The 14,066-nt window shown below is 34.6% G+C and overlaps 2 protein-coding genes across 2 annotated transcripts; one reads left to right on the forward strand and one right to left on the reverse strand.

The window, feature by feature from the left end:
- Positions 1-4,934: 4,934 nt before the first annotated feature.
- On the forward strand, positions 4,935-8,045 carry LOC147563012 (uncharacterized). Its single transcript, XM_086633653.1, has 2 exons — positions 4,935-5,233; positions 7,181-8,045. The coding sequence occupies exon 2, from the start codon at positions 7,207-7,209 to the stop codon at positions 7,795-7,797; it is 591 nt and encodes a 196-aa protein (XP_086489779.1). The 5' UTR covers positions 4,935-5,233; positions 7,181-7,206; the 3' UTR covers positions 7,798-8,045.
- Positions 8,046-12,718: 4,673 nt separating this feature from the next.
- LOC147563013 (large ribosomal subunit protein bL12c-like) lies at positions 12,719-13,516 on the reverse strand. Its single transcript, XM_086633666.1, has one exon. It carries the CDS (start codon positions 13,422-13,424, stop codon positions 12,855-12,857), a length of 570 nt encoding a protein of 189 aa, XP_086489792.1. The 5' UTR covers positions 13,425-13,516; the 3' UTR covers positions 12,719-12,854.
- Positions 13,517-14,066: the final 550 nt, after the last annotated feature.

A 14,066-nucleotide genomic window follows, 5' to 3' on the forward strand; every position in this document is an offset into this window, starting at 1 on the left:
ATATGTATCTTCAGGGTGTTAATTATGTGTGTGTGAGTCATAGAAAATCAACCAATAAGTTCGGTCCAATTGCATGGCCCAAGATTTAACCATGGTATATATGTATCTTCAGGGTGCTCAAGTTTGGTGGAGGTTTAGGGATCTTATAAGTTTCGCCAAACCACAATTATATCTCTTCACTTGGCTATGTGAATTTGGCCTGAGCAAAGAAGCTTTTGCTTTGTTATGGCCACTTTTAAATAGGGTTTGACCACATTTGCCCGATGTCCGAATGTCCGCAACCGAAATGTCCGCTGCTTTTTGCCAGACATGGACGGGCAGGGATGGGCTGTGGACACTCCGATTTTGAAAACTGTCTGTCCAAATCCGCCCGGGTTCCATCAGGACAGGAGGCTTAGATGTCTGAACCGTCCGAAAGGGAAAGTGTCCGCGGGCAGCCTGTCCGGACCGATTCCCACCCCTAACTCATGGCAGTAAGATCAAAGTGAAGCTTATAGATCTAAGAAACCACCCACTCGAAATGTAAGTCATTTAAGGACATGAGTACCCATTGTTCCCGAAAAAAGGATCAACCATTTATACCTGCCACACTCACATTTGGGTTGACTTCATCATTTGCCTTAGCCTAGTCAAATTTCACGCACACTCGATCAAAAGAATACCTAAAATCTTCCACTACTATCAAAACTTAGGAATACTTCCATTAACTACATTCACTACCTACCTCGCCACTTAAAGCTCTTTTATCGGTGATAACATCCTAAAATAAAACAATTATCTTCCTCCATAATCATATTCAAACTATAAAGACCGAAGAGTCGCTCATTGAAAAGGTACGGGAACATCTCACATTTTTCGTTTTAACTTTTTCTTTCAGTGAAAGTAGTGTTGTTCTTTAAAAGCAAAAAAACTTAATAAAGGTAACATATCAGAGGTACAAGTCTGACAAATTGCATTATAGGTCGCCACGAAACTACCGATGTGTTATGTGACACATCGGTTTCATTTTTCCGACAGTTCGAATATCAATTTTATCTTTCAGATAGTTTTAGTATAATATCGGTTTTATCTTACAGACTTAAAACTTATCAAAATCTCTTCAAATGGTGTTCTTTATTATTTGTCGGTAGGACTTCACCTTTGTTATGATACACATCAATTTTACCTTTCTGGCATTTTCAGTATAACATTGATTTTATCTTCCTGACAGAATATCTATCAAAATTCTCTCAAATGTAAGATGAACTTGAGAATGAGAGATAAGAAATTGAGAACGACAGAGGAAAGAGAGTGACAGATCGGTTAATAGAACTTTTAAAGGAGAAGAAAACAGGGAAAAAGCACAAAGGAGAAGAAATTGGTCAAGGAGTTCTACTGATGCGTGTATCGGAGAAGTTATTGTTATGGTAAAAATTGGTCAAAGTGTGAGTGTGAACAATTGTGATTGTATTGATTTTTTTTTTTATGAAATGATTGTATTGATTAAAAACAGTAAGTATGTAACACCAAATCTGATCTAAATTATGCGAGTTACATCATCATACTTGTCTTTCTCGGAAAGGAGAAGGATCGGGTAGCTCTTGAGTGTTTGATTGAATGGTCAATAACACAAAATCAACAACCTATATATATATATATATATATATATATATATATATATATACCCATCATGGGGGAAAGGATTTTAAATCCGCACGACCCATTCTGCAAAAGAACATAAGCAAGTGATTTGAAAAGAAATAAAGAGAGAATCTCAGACAGTTTTTCCACAATTCATAAAACCATTTTGCCGACAATAAGTACCAAAATGAAGAAACACAGTTTTCACAATTTATTCCATTAGAGCTTAGCCCTCTTCAAACATCAAAAGAGTATTTCTTCCATTTTTTTTCCATTAGCAAAAGGACCAAAACTAAAAAGTACACGATTAATTTCTTAATTGAGATATTTTGGTCCTTGAAATCCGGCTTGCTAGAAAATAATTAAGGTTCCCTTAAGTTTGTAGTCATCCAACTCAAAATCAATTGGCAATAAATGGAGAAGACTTGGACATTATATTCTTGATTGCTTTACAACTCTTCTTCTATGTGGGACTATTCTCACAACTTACCAAATTATGTTGTTTGAGACGATGTCAGATAATACTAATACCTTCTTTGTAAGGCAGGAGAGGAGTCGCTAGCTAGTAGCCACTCTGAACAATGTGAGGCTACAGATACGATGTGTGAACTCATTTTCAAATGTCGGCGCCATGCTAGGGCATATTGGGCACAACACTGTTAAAAATCTAATTGCAATGAAAGAAAGATTGACCAAGACTTGTCTACTTAGACAAATTCTACTGATCACACGACGAAAAATGATGCTATAATACACACCGCCGATACACAAGATGCGTGTTTTCAAAAAAATAGTTAGAGTCGATGACAACTTATGCATTCCATAATACACATACTCAACAAAAAAAAATACCATAATACACAGGTTGCGAATAAATGAAGGGCATTGTGATTTGTAATGAAACTGACTATTCCTTAATGATATATTGCACTAATCTTTGAGAATATCAATAGGGTTTATTCCATAATAATTAATTAGATGATGATGAATTAGTTAGGTATGATGTATTAGTCAACATAGTTAAGACTGACCCACTAGATAGTCATGTCCAACCAGGTGTGTGGGGGTTAAGAAATGAAAAAATGATTTGTTTATGTTATCTATTTTATGGGCCTTATTTATCTCAATTTGTCATTCCATGTATTTTAGGACAAGGTTTGAAAAAATGATTTAGGTTTCGAGGGGAATATTTGGATTGGATAGAAGGTTTTATGGCATTCAAAATAAACCTTAAGACATTGTCACGTGATATACACGTGCTTAGATTAAGAAGATTTGGTCAAGTAGAAATGAAGGTACAAACTAATTGTATTGACTCAATTATATATTAATTTGATTAGTTCTCAAGAATGAAAAGTATTTTTTATGTACTCTATTAACTTATAACAATGTAAAACAATCAACCCACACGATAAACCATTACAAGTTATCGCGTATCTTTTTGTTTACCCAAATAAACCGTACAGATTAATAATAATGAAGTTTGAGTAAAATTTAAGGTGAAAATCTCGTGATTTACAAGTGAAAGATTGTGATTCTTCCCCTCTAAAATGTGTAATCTTCGTGGTAATTTACAAGAATCTTGTTTGATACGTGTGATGGTGGTAGTTTAATTACGTAGGTTTATTAATGTTGTGTAATAAAATGAAAAACATAACTCAATATACATGAAAAATACTAAGCTAATAATTGCAATAAAACTCTGTTCTCGTAGGTCTCTAAAATACTATCAATAGAAAAACGGGAAATTATTCAACTATGTTATTCAGGTTGTTGACTTCAAATCCAAAAACATATAGATGATAAAAACAATGGAAGATGATATATTTTCAATTTGGCAAAGAAATCGTGACGTCATTTCATTTTTAAATTGCTAAATTTTTTTTTTATAATTTTACTTTAACTTTAACCTCTTTTGCTTTAGTTTGCACGTGAAATAGGAAACGTAGATCTCGAGCGTGAATTATACAAGGGAAATCGACTCTCTCCCAGAGTTAAAAGTGAATAGAGAGAGAGAGAGAGAAGACACTTCCCGATATTCGCTGCCCATTGGGAATCATAAACTACTCTCTCCTCCCATTCCTCTCTCTCTCTCTCTATAACTCTTTCTCTTACTTTCTCTAGAAAACATTTTCACATTTTTGAGTGCGAGAATTGTACTCCAGGAAGTAAACATTTATGGTTTTGAGCACTCCCATAGCTCCTCAAAGTGCCACTTGTCCAGTGAGAGTTTCTAAAGTGGTAGTTGACCCGATTTTGAGACAAGAAAGGTGACGTGGTCGGCTCCGATGATCAGTTCATGTGAAGAGATAGATGTATTGACCAATGGGAATTAACCACATCACTATTCTGTCCATAATCGGCTCCAAACGTTAGACCAAATAACATTTTTGTGAGAACTTACTCTCTCGTACCATCACAAGTGGCACGTTATGGGGTCCCAGATTTTAACAAAGTTTGGGTTTTCTAGCCTTTTACCCCTCAACTCTAGGGTTTGTGAGTATAAGTTTTGTTTAGCATAATAGCCTTTTACCCCTCATCTTATTCCAACTAACCCGAACAATAAAGTAAATTTATTATCATTATCAAGAACCTTTTACAGAGTTGTTATTTCCGGTTACCACATTTTTCGCGTATGAATGTGAGATTAGTCCTACATCGGAAAAGAATAACTTAATAACAAAATATATATATATATATATATATATATATATATATATATAATGTCTAAGCCCTCTACACTTATTTTTAATTAGTTTTGAATTTTTTCAACAAAAAAAAAAATTAGTTTTGAATTGAATGTCTACACGTGACATGTTCAAAAGTCACACATACTCCACATGAAAAAGGGAAAAAATACACATAGTGCATTCAAAGAATGTTACACGTGAGGGACGTCTGAGAACAGTCTCACATGAGAAATAAAACCCTAAAAACAGGAATAGATATCTAGGTTCTCTCATCTCGTTATCTTACATAGGTTGAGTTTGATGACCTCAAACATGATCGATTTCCTTATTTTTACACAATTTATAAGTCGAGGTAACTTCCATTAGTGATTATTGAGGGGTAAACTTAAATATCAATTAAAGATTAGGGGGTGAAGTAAAAAAAAAAAGGAAACTAGAAAAGTTAATAAACTCCAGGAGTAGAGTAAAGTACGCAACTTCAGAAGAGATTCCTTTTGTTTAATTGAATTGTTTTTGTTTGAAAAAATAAAATAAAAATTAATTAATTATTAGTCTCGTAACTCTTCCATTCCAGCTAAGCTGTCATTTTTATATAAAGCCAAAACTATTTTTTTAAAACAGAGTAAGGAACGTTTTCATTCATTTCTACAGAGAGAGAAAGAGAAAGAGAAAGAGAAAGATTTCTAGAGAGAGAGCATTTGGAGTACTAACTAGCTAGCTAGAAGTCTCCCATAGATAGATAGATGCTTGAGAAGAAGAAACTACTTGATCCATCTCAACTTTGATAATCAAAACTTTCTCTCTCTCTACAAAACAGAGTAAGAATATGAAAATTGAGATAAAACAGGGGATAATTTTACCACTGGTTCACCCAAACTGGAGAAGATTTGGCAAATAAAGTTGTGATCTTTTCTTATTTCCAGGTATGGGTTTTGATTTTTAGTAAGTAGTATAAAATTAGTAATGCATTTAAGAAGTTTGATTTCATGATTGATTAGAAGATAGTTTAATGATTTAGATACCATTGGATCAAGTGTTGGTGGTAGGTGAAACTGAGTTAAGTTTTGATGTTGACTGTTGTTTAAGTTGCTAATTTAAGAACTTAATTTGGGTTATGTGATTTATTGCTCATTCAAGATTGGCTAAATTACAAACACAAGAACTCAAATCCTTTGAATCCATCCTTTTGATATTCAAGGGGTGTTTTTGTCATTTCGCCCAATCAGAAAAAAGAAAACCTGAAATCTGATTTGGACGGTTTAATTTTGCCTAATCTCTCTCTCTATCTCTCTAACATATTAAATCATTGTGGCTCGCATTTTAGCCCCATTACAATCAAAATTACACATGAATGATTTTCAGCTCAGACTGATTTCAGCTCTATTTTTCAATAGAATGGAATGGTCGGACTCACATAATTGGTTTTCAAGGATTCTTATTGTTTTCTTTTTTCGCCAATTAATCTTTAGTCTTTAGACTAATACAAAAATTTGGTAGAGTAAAACCTCATAAAGGATTAGAATGATTAAAGAACTAGATATTTAGGTCAAACCCATTTTGAAATCTTGATCTATAAAGAAGTGAAAGTCATGATACCCACTACTACTAATAGGTTAATTGATTCTTTTACTTTTTTTTTACTAACATTTTTGAAACGTTGAAAAGTGAATCAGAAAAGGATCAATTTTTACAAATCAAATCCAAAAAGGACATGAATGCTCAAACAAAATAATTACAAGGACATAAAAGAAGTGTCTGATTTGATAAAAAGGAAAAAACATTTTTGAGTTGATTTCTCATACCATGTTTATTTTTCTTTCTCAAATGTTGGTGTCTAGTCACAATTCATGTACCCTAAAAAAACAGATGTGCTTACATTATGACCACTCACTCCTTATCTTTCCTTAATAGTGAAACTCAATTGTTTTCCTAAATTAGTATCTCAATTTCAAAATCTCATTTTCATTAAAATTACCCATTTCTATCCTTCATTATCCTATCCATTTTACATTTTGTGTTTTTTTTTTAACTATCAACTTCTTGTACATATGGAAAAAAATAGCCAACTTGATTGGAGAATACCATTTGTTCATAATGTGATTAACTCTTTTGTAGTGAAGTTCTTGGTCCTATGCTAACACTTGCTAAAAAAAATAACATTTTAAGCGTATAAAAATTTGTGACATTCAGTTCGAGAATAATCTTCTAAATTGATAACTTTAAGTTTGTGTAAGAGTTGAACTACTAGTTAGTTAAGTAAGATTGTAACATAAATAATCTTACTAAGTGATTTCTTAAAGTATCAAATATGTGGTGTATTACGTTAAAGATTGTTGATGTACAATAATAGTTATCATGAGTAAATATCATTGATTGGAGTAGCCAGTATAAACCAACCACCTATTATATAACTTTTTGATTGTGTTCATGACATCGTTAATTTAGTCTCCTACGTACTTTTTAAATTGACCAACGTGAAAAATAAACATAAGCATAAGGCGAAAAAGAGATTTTGTGTTGCACTTTTTCATCTTTTGAATTAAAATTCTGGCTCGGCCCTGGAGCTAAACACATGCCAATAGGTACAGAAGTATTAGATTCATGAAGTTGATTTGCCTAATATGTGTTGTGTTTCAAAAATAAGTGATTAATGCATTTAAGTAAACAATAAGAAGTCTAGGAGAGAAAAGGATACATGTATTAGAATAGAACAATTCCATATATGTACATAAAACAATTCATTCTTTTTATATGTAACTCATATAGAACAAAACCAACTACATTTAGATCAAATTATAGTGAGAGAAACAGAGCTAGAAACAAAGAGAGTGTGATACACACAATTCTAAGTGTTCTGTTTCTGATTTCAGGTATTTAACTAGAGATTATAGATCAAATGGTTGAAACCCCACCTCAAATTCCTAGTTCAAATCCAACTTCAACAACAAATAAAGCTTCAAGAAGTACAACAAGATCAAGGAGAAAAGTTAGGTTTCCGGTCGAAGACGATGAAGATGAAGAAGATAGTGGAGAAATAGTGATAGAATGTTCAAAGAAGCATTGTTCATCATGTACAGCACATATAGTTGCAGATTGCATTGCTATGTGTTGTTGTCCATGTGCCATTATCAACTTACTTGTTCTTGCATTTGTTAAAGTACCATGGATAATGGGAAGAAAATGCTTGAGATTTCTTAAAAAGAAGAGAAAAAAGTTAGATGGAAAAAGATTAAAGATTAGTAGTACTAGTAGTATAGGGGTTAAGGATGAAGTTATAGAGAGAGAAAGTGGGAATTTGAGAAGAGAAAGAGTAAGGGTAGTAGTAGGAGATGAAAAAATTATGGAATTACCAAGTGATTTTGTAGAGAAAGATGACAAATTTTGTCCAAGATTTGAAGCTGAGAGAGTTTGGTTAGAGCTCTATCAATTGGGTCATTTGGGCTTTGGTAGAGTTTCTTTCTCTGGTAGTTTAGGGAAGGGTAATTAGGGAAATAACAATAATGATAATTTTACCAATATATTTAAAAGTAAAAGAAAATATTTTGATTTTGAAGGAGGAGAAAGAGTAGATATCTCATTCTCTTTTTTTTTTAACGAAACAGTTTATCTGGTCGGTTTTAACCAAGTCAGTTTACTCACTATATTCTCTATATTATTTACTTCTCAATTTTCGAATTTTTCGTTGGTGTAAAGTTTAATACAGTATAACAAATTAAAAGTTACTTATTACTTTAACTTCAATACATGTTTATATATGCTACACTTGGTTTCCACCACACTCAATGATGCTCTAATGGACCCAGTGGCATACAATGTTGAATCAGAAAATGCTAGAGAACAAGAAAAATTAGACAAACTTTAGGCAGAAATCTTACGTAGTTTGTCGTGAGCCACTATTTATTGGTTCAGAATCATCTGAAGCACGAATTGCGACAGCCTACATAGGATTTCTGACTAGAGTATGTCTAGTTTTTCTTGTTTCCTAACATTCCTGATATTGAATGTCACTTTATTCACCACACAAAACGATTTGTTTTGCATAACAGTAAAATTAGAATTCTGATGTATCACAATACCAAACATTATAAACTTACGATAGAAGAAAAACCAATTTATTAAGTTTCCTTATCTTCCTTCAAATACTCATTATGAATGAACTCTAAGCTGGTCTTATCTCTCCTTCAGTTTCAGCAATTTCAGTTGGGTTCTTTCCTTTTTCAGTCAGATCTGACTTGGGTTCTTCTTCATGTTTCTCATTAAAAGCTCTTCTAGATTCGAGATCGTTTTCTTTGAGGTGGAAGTTGAAATCATGTTTTGTTTTGGAAGAAAGTGAATGGCGAATGCAGAGCTGGCCAATGAAGCAACTAAGAGCTGATAAAACAAATATCACACCCAAAACTATGTAAACTGGACCAAATGAGCTTCTGGGATTAGAAGATTGAGACAATATTTCATTGTCAATCCCATTTGGAGGAGAAATCGACATTTTATTGTTCTTGTTTTCGTCGATTCAGATTGAGAAAAGAGAGTTGGATTCTGGGTTTTTGTTTCTATTCTCTTTTATGCTTTGAGTGTTGAAAAGGTTAGTACAGAGATGAAGGAAGAACCAAAATTCGGTTTTTTATTTGTATTTGAAATTAGTTCTTTTTAAAGATTTTTTTTTTAGAAAAATCCTTGTTATCAACTTTACTGTGGAAGAAGGAACATTAGAATAGCTTAAAAGTGAAGTTCTTGGAGTTCTTCATCTTATAATCTCCTATAGTCATGTTTACATTTCATTAGTGGAAATAGGGTAGGGCTCGGTTACCCATGGGTACTTACGGTGCGAGCTTGGACTTTCCAGGCTCGATGTTTCAAAGGCCAATGGACTTCACCAGCGAGCTCCGTGAGGGCAAAAAAGAAAAAATTTGCACAAAGGCCGCCATGAGTAGTTAAACGGGACATCAACGACCTTAGCTACTGTCACGCAGGACGACTACATTTGAATAAAGTTTTATTTTTCTTCTCATTGGTTGAGTCTAACTAGTTCAACTAGTCTGAATAGGGCTAGTTTGAATTAAATAGATTTAAAATCAACCTGAGCAAACCATTGAGACAAGTCGAACATAACCATTCATAAAAATCAATTGTTCTGTATTGAAACAGAGAGAATGTAAATAGAATTGAACTTTTATTAAAATGAAGATTGATTGTGATTTCATACAATGAGTTCAATATAAATAGACATCTAGAGAGAGAGAGAGATAGTCGGTTATAGAGAGAGAAAGAGTCTGTTAGAAGTGTAACTAACAAACAGATTCTAACTAACTATCTAACTACCTATAACCAATCTTATTTATTTAAGCTAACTCTTGTTTAAGCTAACTCTCTTTATTAGAATAGCTAATATCCTTAACATCCCCCTGCAAGCTTAACATGAGAGAAGCAATGTTAAGCTTGGATCGAAGGAGAGCAAACCTAGAGGAGGATATCAGCCAACTGATCTTGAGTAGATATGTGTCGAACTTGAAGCTGCTTCTTTTTAACCAAATCTCGAACAAAATGATAAGCAATCTCCACATGTTTCATGCGATTATGAAAAATGGGATTTGCAGTTAAGTAAGTAGCACCCAAATTATCACACCAAAGAACAGGACATTGAGTCTCATTAATGTGAAGTTCTTTGAACAAAGATTGAATCCAAATGAGCTCAGAAGTTGCATCTGCAATAGCTTTATATTCAGCTTCTGTGCTGGACCTGGCCACCGTGCTTTGTTTCTTTGAACACCAAGCAACAAGATTAGCACCCATAAAAATTAACAATCCCCCAGTAGACTTACGATCATCTGGACATCCTGCCCAATCTGCATCACATAATGCTTGAAGAGAAGGATGCTGATGATCAGAGAAACCAGTAAGAGAGATAGAAGATCTGGTGATTAGAAATGGGTAGTCAATAGTTTGTTTGAGATATCTCAAAATCCTCTTGACAGCACACCAGTGATCTTGAGTTGGTAACTTAAGGAATTGACAAACTTTGTTAACAGAAAAGGCAATGTCTGGTCTGGTAATAGTAACATATTGCAATGCTCCAACTGTGCTTCTATAGAGAGTACAATCAGCAGCACTAAGAGGTTCACCAATATCTCTTTTCAGAACCAAAGAGGTAGCCATTGGAGTAGAGACATCCTTAGCCTCAGACATCTTTGTTTTAAGAAGCAAATTCTTGATATATTGCTTTTGTGAAAGTGCTAGACCAGAAGATGTTGGAATAACCTCAATACCCAAAAAGAAGCTCAAAGTACCAAGATCTGTTATAGCAAACTCATGAGCCAAATTGTCAATTGTAGCTTGAACTAAGGCTGAATCATCTCCAGTAATAATAATATCATCCACATAGATGAGGATGTAGATAATAGAACCTGAGGAAAGCTTAAAAAAGAGAGAAGTATCAGTCTTTGAAGCAGTAAATTGTTGAGCAATAAGATACTGACTGAGTCTCTCAAACCAAGCCCTAGGTGCTTGCTTGAGTCCATAAAGAGACTTTTGTAGTTTACAGACATGATTAGGTTGATCCATATCCACAAACCCAGGAGGTTGACACATATAAAATTCTTCTTTAAGAAACCCATTCAAGAAGGCATTTTTAACATCAAGCTGTCTGATAGACCATCTCTTAGATACAGCCAAAGAAAGTATAATTCGAATAGAGACTGGTTTGATAACTGGGCTAAAGGTTTCCTCATAATCTATGCCCTCAATTTGATTGAAACCTCTAGCAACCAAGCGTGCCTTATACCTAGAGATACTACCATCAGCATGCTTCTTAATTCTAAAAACCCATTTGCAACTAATTATGTTCATATCAGAAGTTGCAGGAGTGAGAACCCATGTACCATTATGAATTAAAGCATTGATCTCTTCTGACATGGCTTCTCTCCATTGAGGAAGTTTTGAAGCCTGAGCATAGGAAGTGGGAGTAAAACAATCTGAGGAATTGTCTTCAAGTGTAGTAGAATAGAGTTTTGGTTTTCTAGTACCATCCCTTGTTCTAGTAACCATAGGATGAAGAGTGGAGGAAGGAATAGAAGAAGGAACAGGGAGAGAAGGAACTAAAGATGGAACAGGAAGAGAAGGAATATCAGAAGTAGAAGGAGTAGAAGAAGGAAGAGAAGAAGAAGGAATATCAGAAGTGGAAGGAGTAGAAGAAGGAAGAGAAGGAGGAGAAGGAACAGAAGTAGAGGGGACAGAAGAAGAAGATAAAGATGGAGGAGGAACAAGAGGAAAAGAAGAAGAAGACATTCTTTCAGAGGAGGAACAAGAGAATGTAGAATAAGGAAAAGAAAGCTCATCAAAAACCACATTGGTGGAGATCACAATTTTATTTGTGAGGGGATTGAAACACTTGTATCCTTTGTGTCTAGGACTATACCCAAGAAATATGTGAAGAGAAGACCTGAATTGAAACTTATGTTTATTATAAGGTCTTAAACAGGGGTAGCAGCCACAACCAAAAACCTTAAGAAACTCATAGTTGGGTTTGACATGAAAGAGAGCTTCTAAAGGGGATATCCCATGAAGAACAGAAGTAGGGAGTCTATTAATAAGATAAACAGCTGTATCAAAAGCAAAATCCCAGAAGGTTAAGGGTAGCTTAGCATGAGCAAGGAAAGCTAGACCAGTATCAACAATATGCCTATGCTTTCTTTCAATCATGCCATTTTGAGCATGCTCATGAGGACAGCTGATTCTAAGACCAATTCCATTAGCTTCTAAGTATTTAGAAACATTCCTGAACTCCCCACCCCAATCAGATTGAATATATTTGATCTTAAGATTGAATATATTCTCAACATGAGATTTAAAAAGAAGAAAAGTGGAAAAGACATCTGATTTCTGAGCAATAGGAAAAATCCAAGTATATCTAATATATGTATCTAAAAATGTGACATAATACTTGAATCCATTGAAAGAGGGAAAAGGAGAGGGTCCCCAAACATCTGAATGAATAATTTCCAATGGAGAAGATACAGTAGAGATGCTAGAAATATGTGGTAAAGAATGACTCTTAGCCATTTGACATGAATTACATACAAAAGGAAAAATAGAGTCAAATGGAAGCTTATTTGTTTGAAGTATATGCTTCATGGTTCTGAAAGCTGGGTGGCCCAATCTAGAGTGCCAATCTGGTTCCAAAGTTGAAGAAAATGCTGAAGAGGATGAAAGCTTACTTGATGACTGAGATGAATGCTTGTGAAGAAGAGATAAGTTGTAAAGACCATCTTCACAAGGACCAGTCAGGAGCTCCTTATCAGTGTGAAGATCCTTTATGTCAAAAAAGTTAGGATAAAATTGAAAATAGCAATCATTATCCTTAGCAAATTTATGAACAGAAATGAGATTCTTAGTTAAATTGGGGACATGGAGTATATCATGTAATGGATTTAAGATTTTATAACCCAATCAAAATTCACTCTAAACATAGGAAATTGGAGACATGAAATACAACATTATCAAATAATAACATCAAAGAAACAAAAATTGGATTCACCTTTGATTAAAATCTTAAACAATTGAAACCTTTGCCCCAGCTTCTTCAAGTTGTTTCTTTGCTTCTTCAGCTTCTTCCTTACTAGCTCCTTCCTTGAATTTCTTAGGTAATCCTTCTATCAATTCCTTTGCTTCCTTCAATGCCAAACTAGTTAATGCCCTAACTGCTTTAATTGTTGCAATTCTCGCATTGCTTGGTACTTCATCGATAACAACATCGAATTCCGTCTTCTCTTCAACTACAGCTGGTCCAGCTCCATCTACTGCACCACCAGGAGCCACGGCGATTGCTGCCGGAGCAAATGCAGCTGCTGATACACCAAGTTCTTCTTGTAACCAGTCGACTAGACCTCGAGCTTCTTCTAAGGTTAGGTTTTTAAGTTCATTGCCTATCTGTTCGATTTTCTCTGTTGCTACAGCTGATACAGGAGGTAAGAAGGTTGATCTCCGGGAGTGTTTGGAGTTTCGAATTGGGAAATCTAGGGTTTGTTTGGGGAAGATGGTGGATGGTGGAGTAGGATAAGCTGAGGTCGGTGTAAGATAAGATGGGGAGTGAAGAGTGATAGCAGAAAGTGTTGAAGCCATTTTTCTTTTGGATAGAAAGGTTTGAGAGTTTGAGACAGAGAGAGAGAGAGAGAGGGAGTGGATACTGGATAGGATGAGTTGGTTAAATTTGAACTCCAATTCTGTTGTCGGATGAATGGGCCGGATAGGACCATATCAATACTGGGCCTAATTTTAATATAGCCGAAATACCTCAAAAGGAAGTTTTAAAAGCGCCTCCCAAATGTTAAGAAGTGGTTATAGGCGCCTCCTAGGATTACAAGCACCCCCCCACATCAAGTTTGACCTAACGGGAATCTTAACGTTGTTCATTCCTTGACTAGTACGAAGTAGTATCTAACAATATTCATCTTCTTCTTCTTCCCTCTTTCATTTGTTAAATCCTAAATCGTTTTTCTCTCTCTAAATCCAACCCTCAACTAAGATACAAGAAGTTATTTGAAGCTCTAATTCTACCCGATATTAAACCTAAGCCTCAAGAAGACCAAGTGAAGGTGAATCGGCAGGAAATAAGAAGGTTGTCCTAAAAAATCTAGATTTCAATTAAACCTAAGTTTTTCTTTTTTGCTTTCACGATTAAGTTCGGTGAGGTCAAGCCGAAGTTTGCACAAAACTTCGGTACGACTTACCGAATTTTGCATAAATTGTCGGTACGACCACACC

This window comes from Eschscholzia californica, unplaced genomic scaffold (genome assembly GCF_041429995.1).
Source record: "Eschscholzia californica isolate CP2 unplaced genomic scaffold, dmEscCali1.0.p SCAF_1, whole genome shotgun sequence".
NCBI lineage: Eukaryota > Viridiplantae > Streptophyta > Magnoliopsida > Ranunculales > Papaveraceae > Eschscholzia > Eschscholzia californica.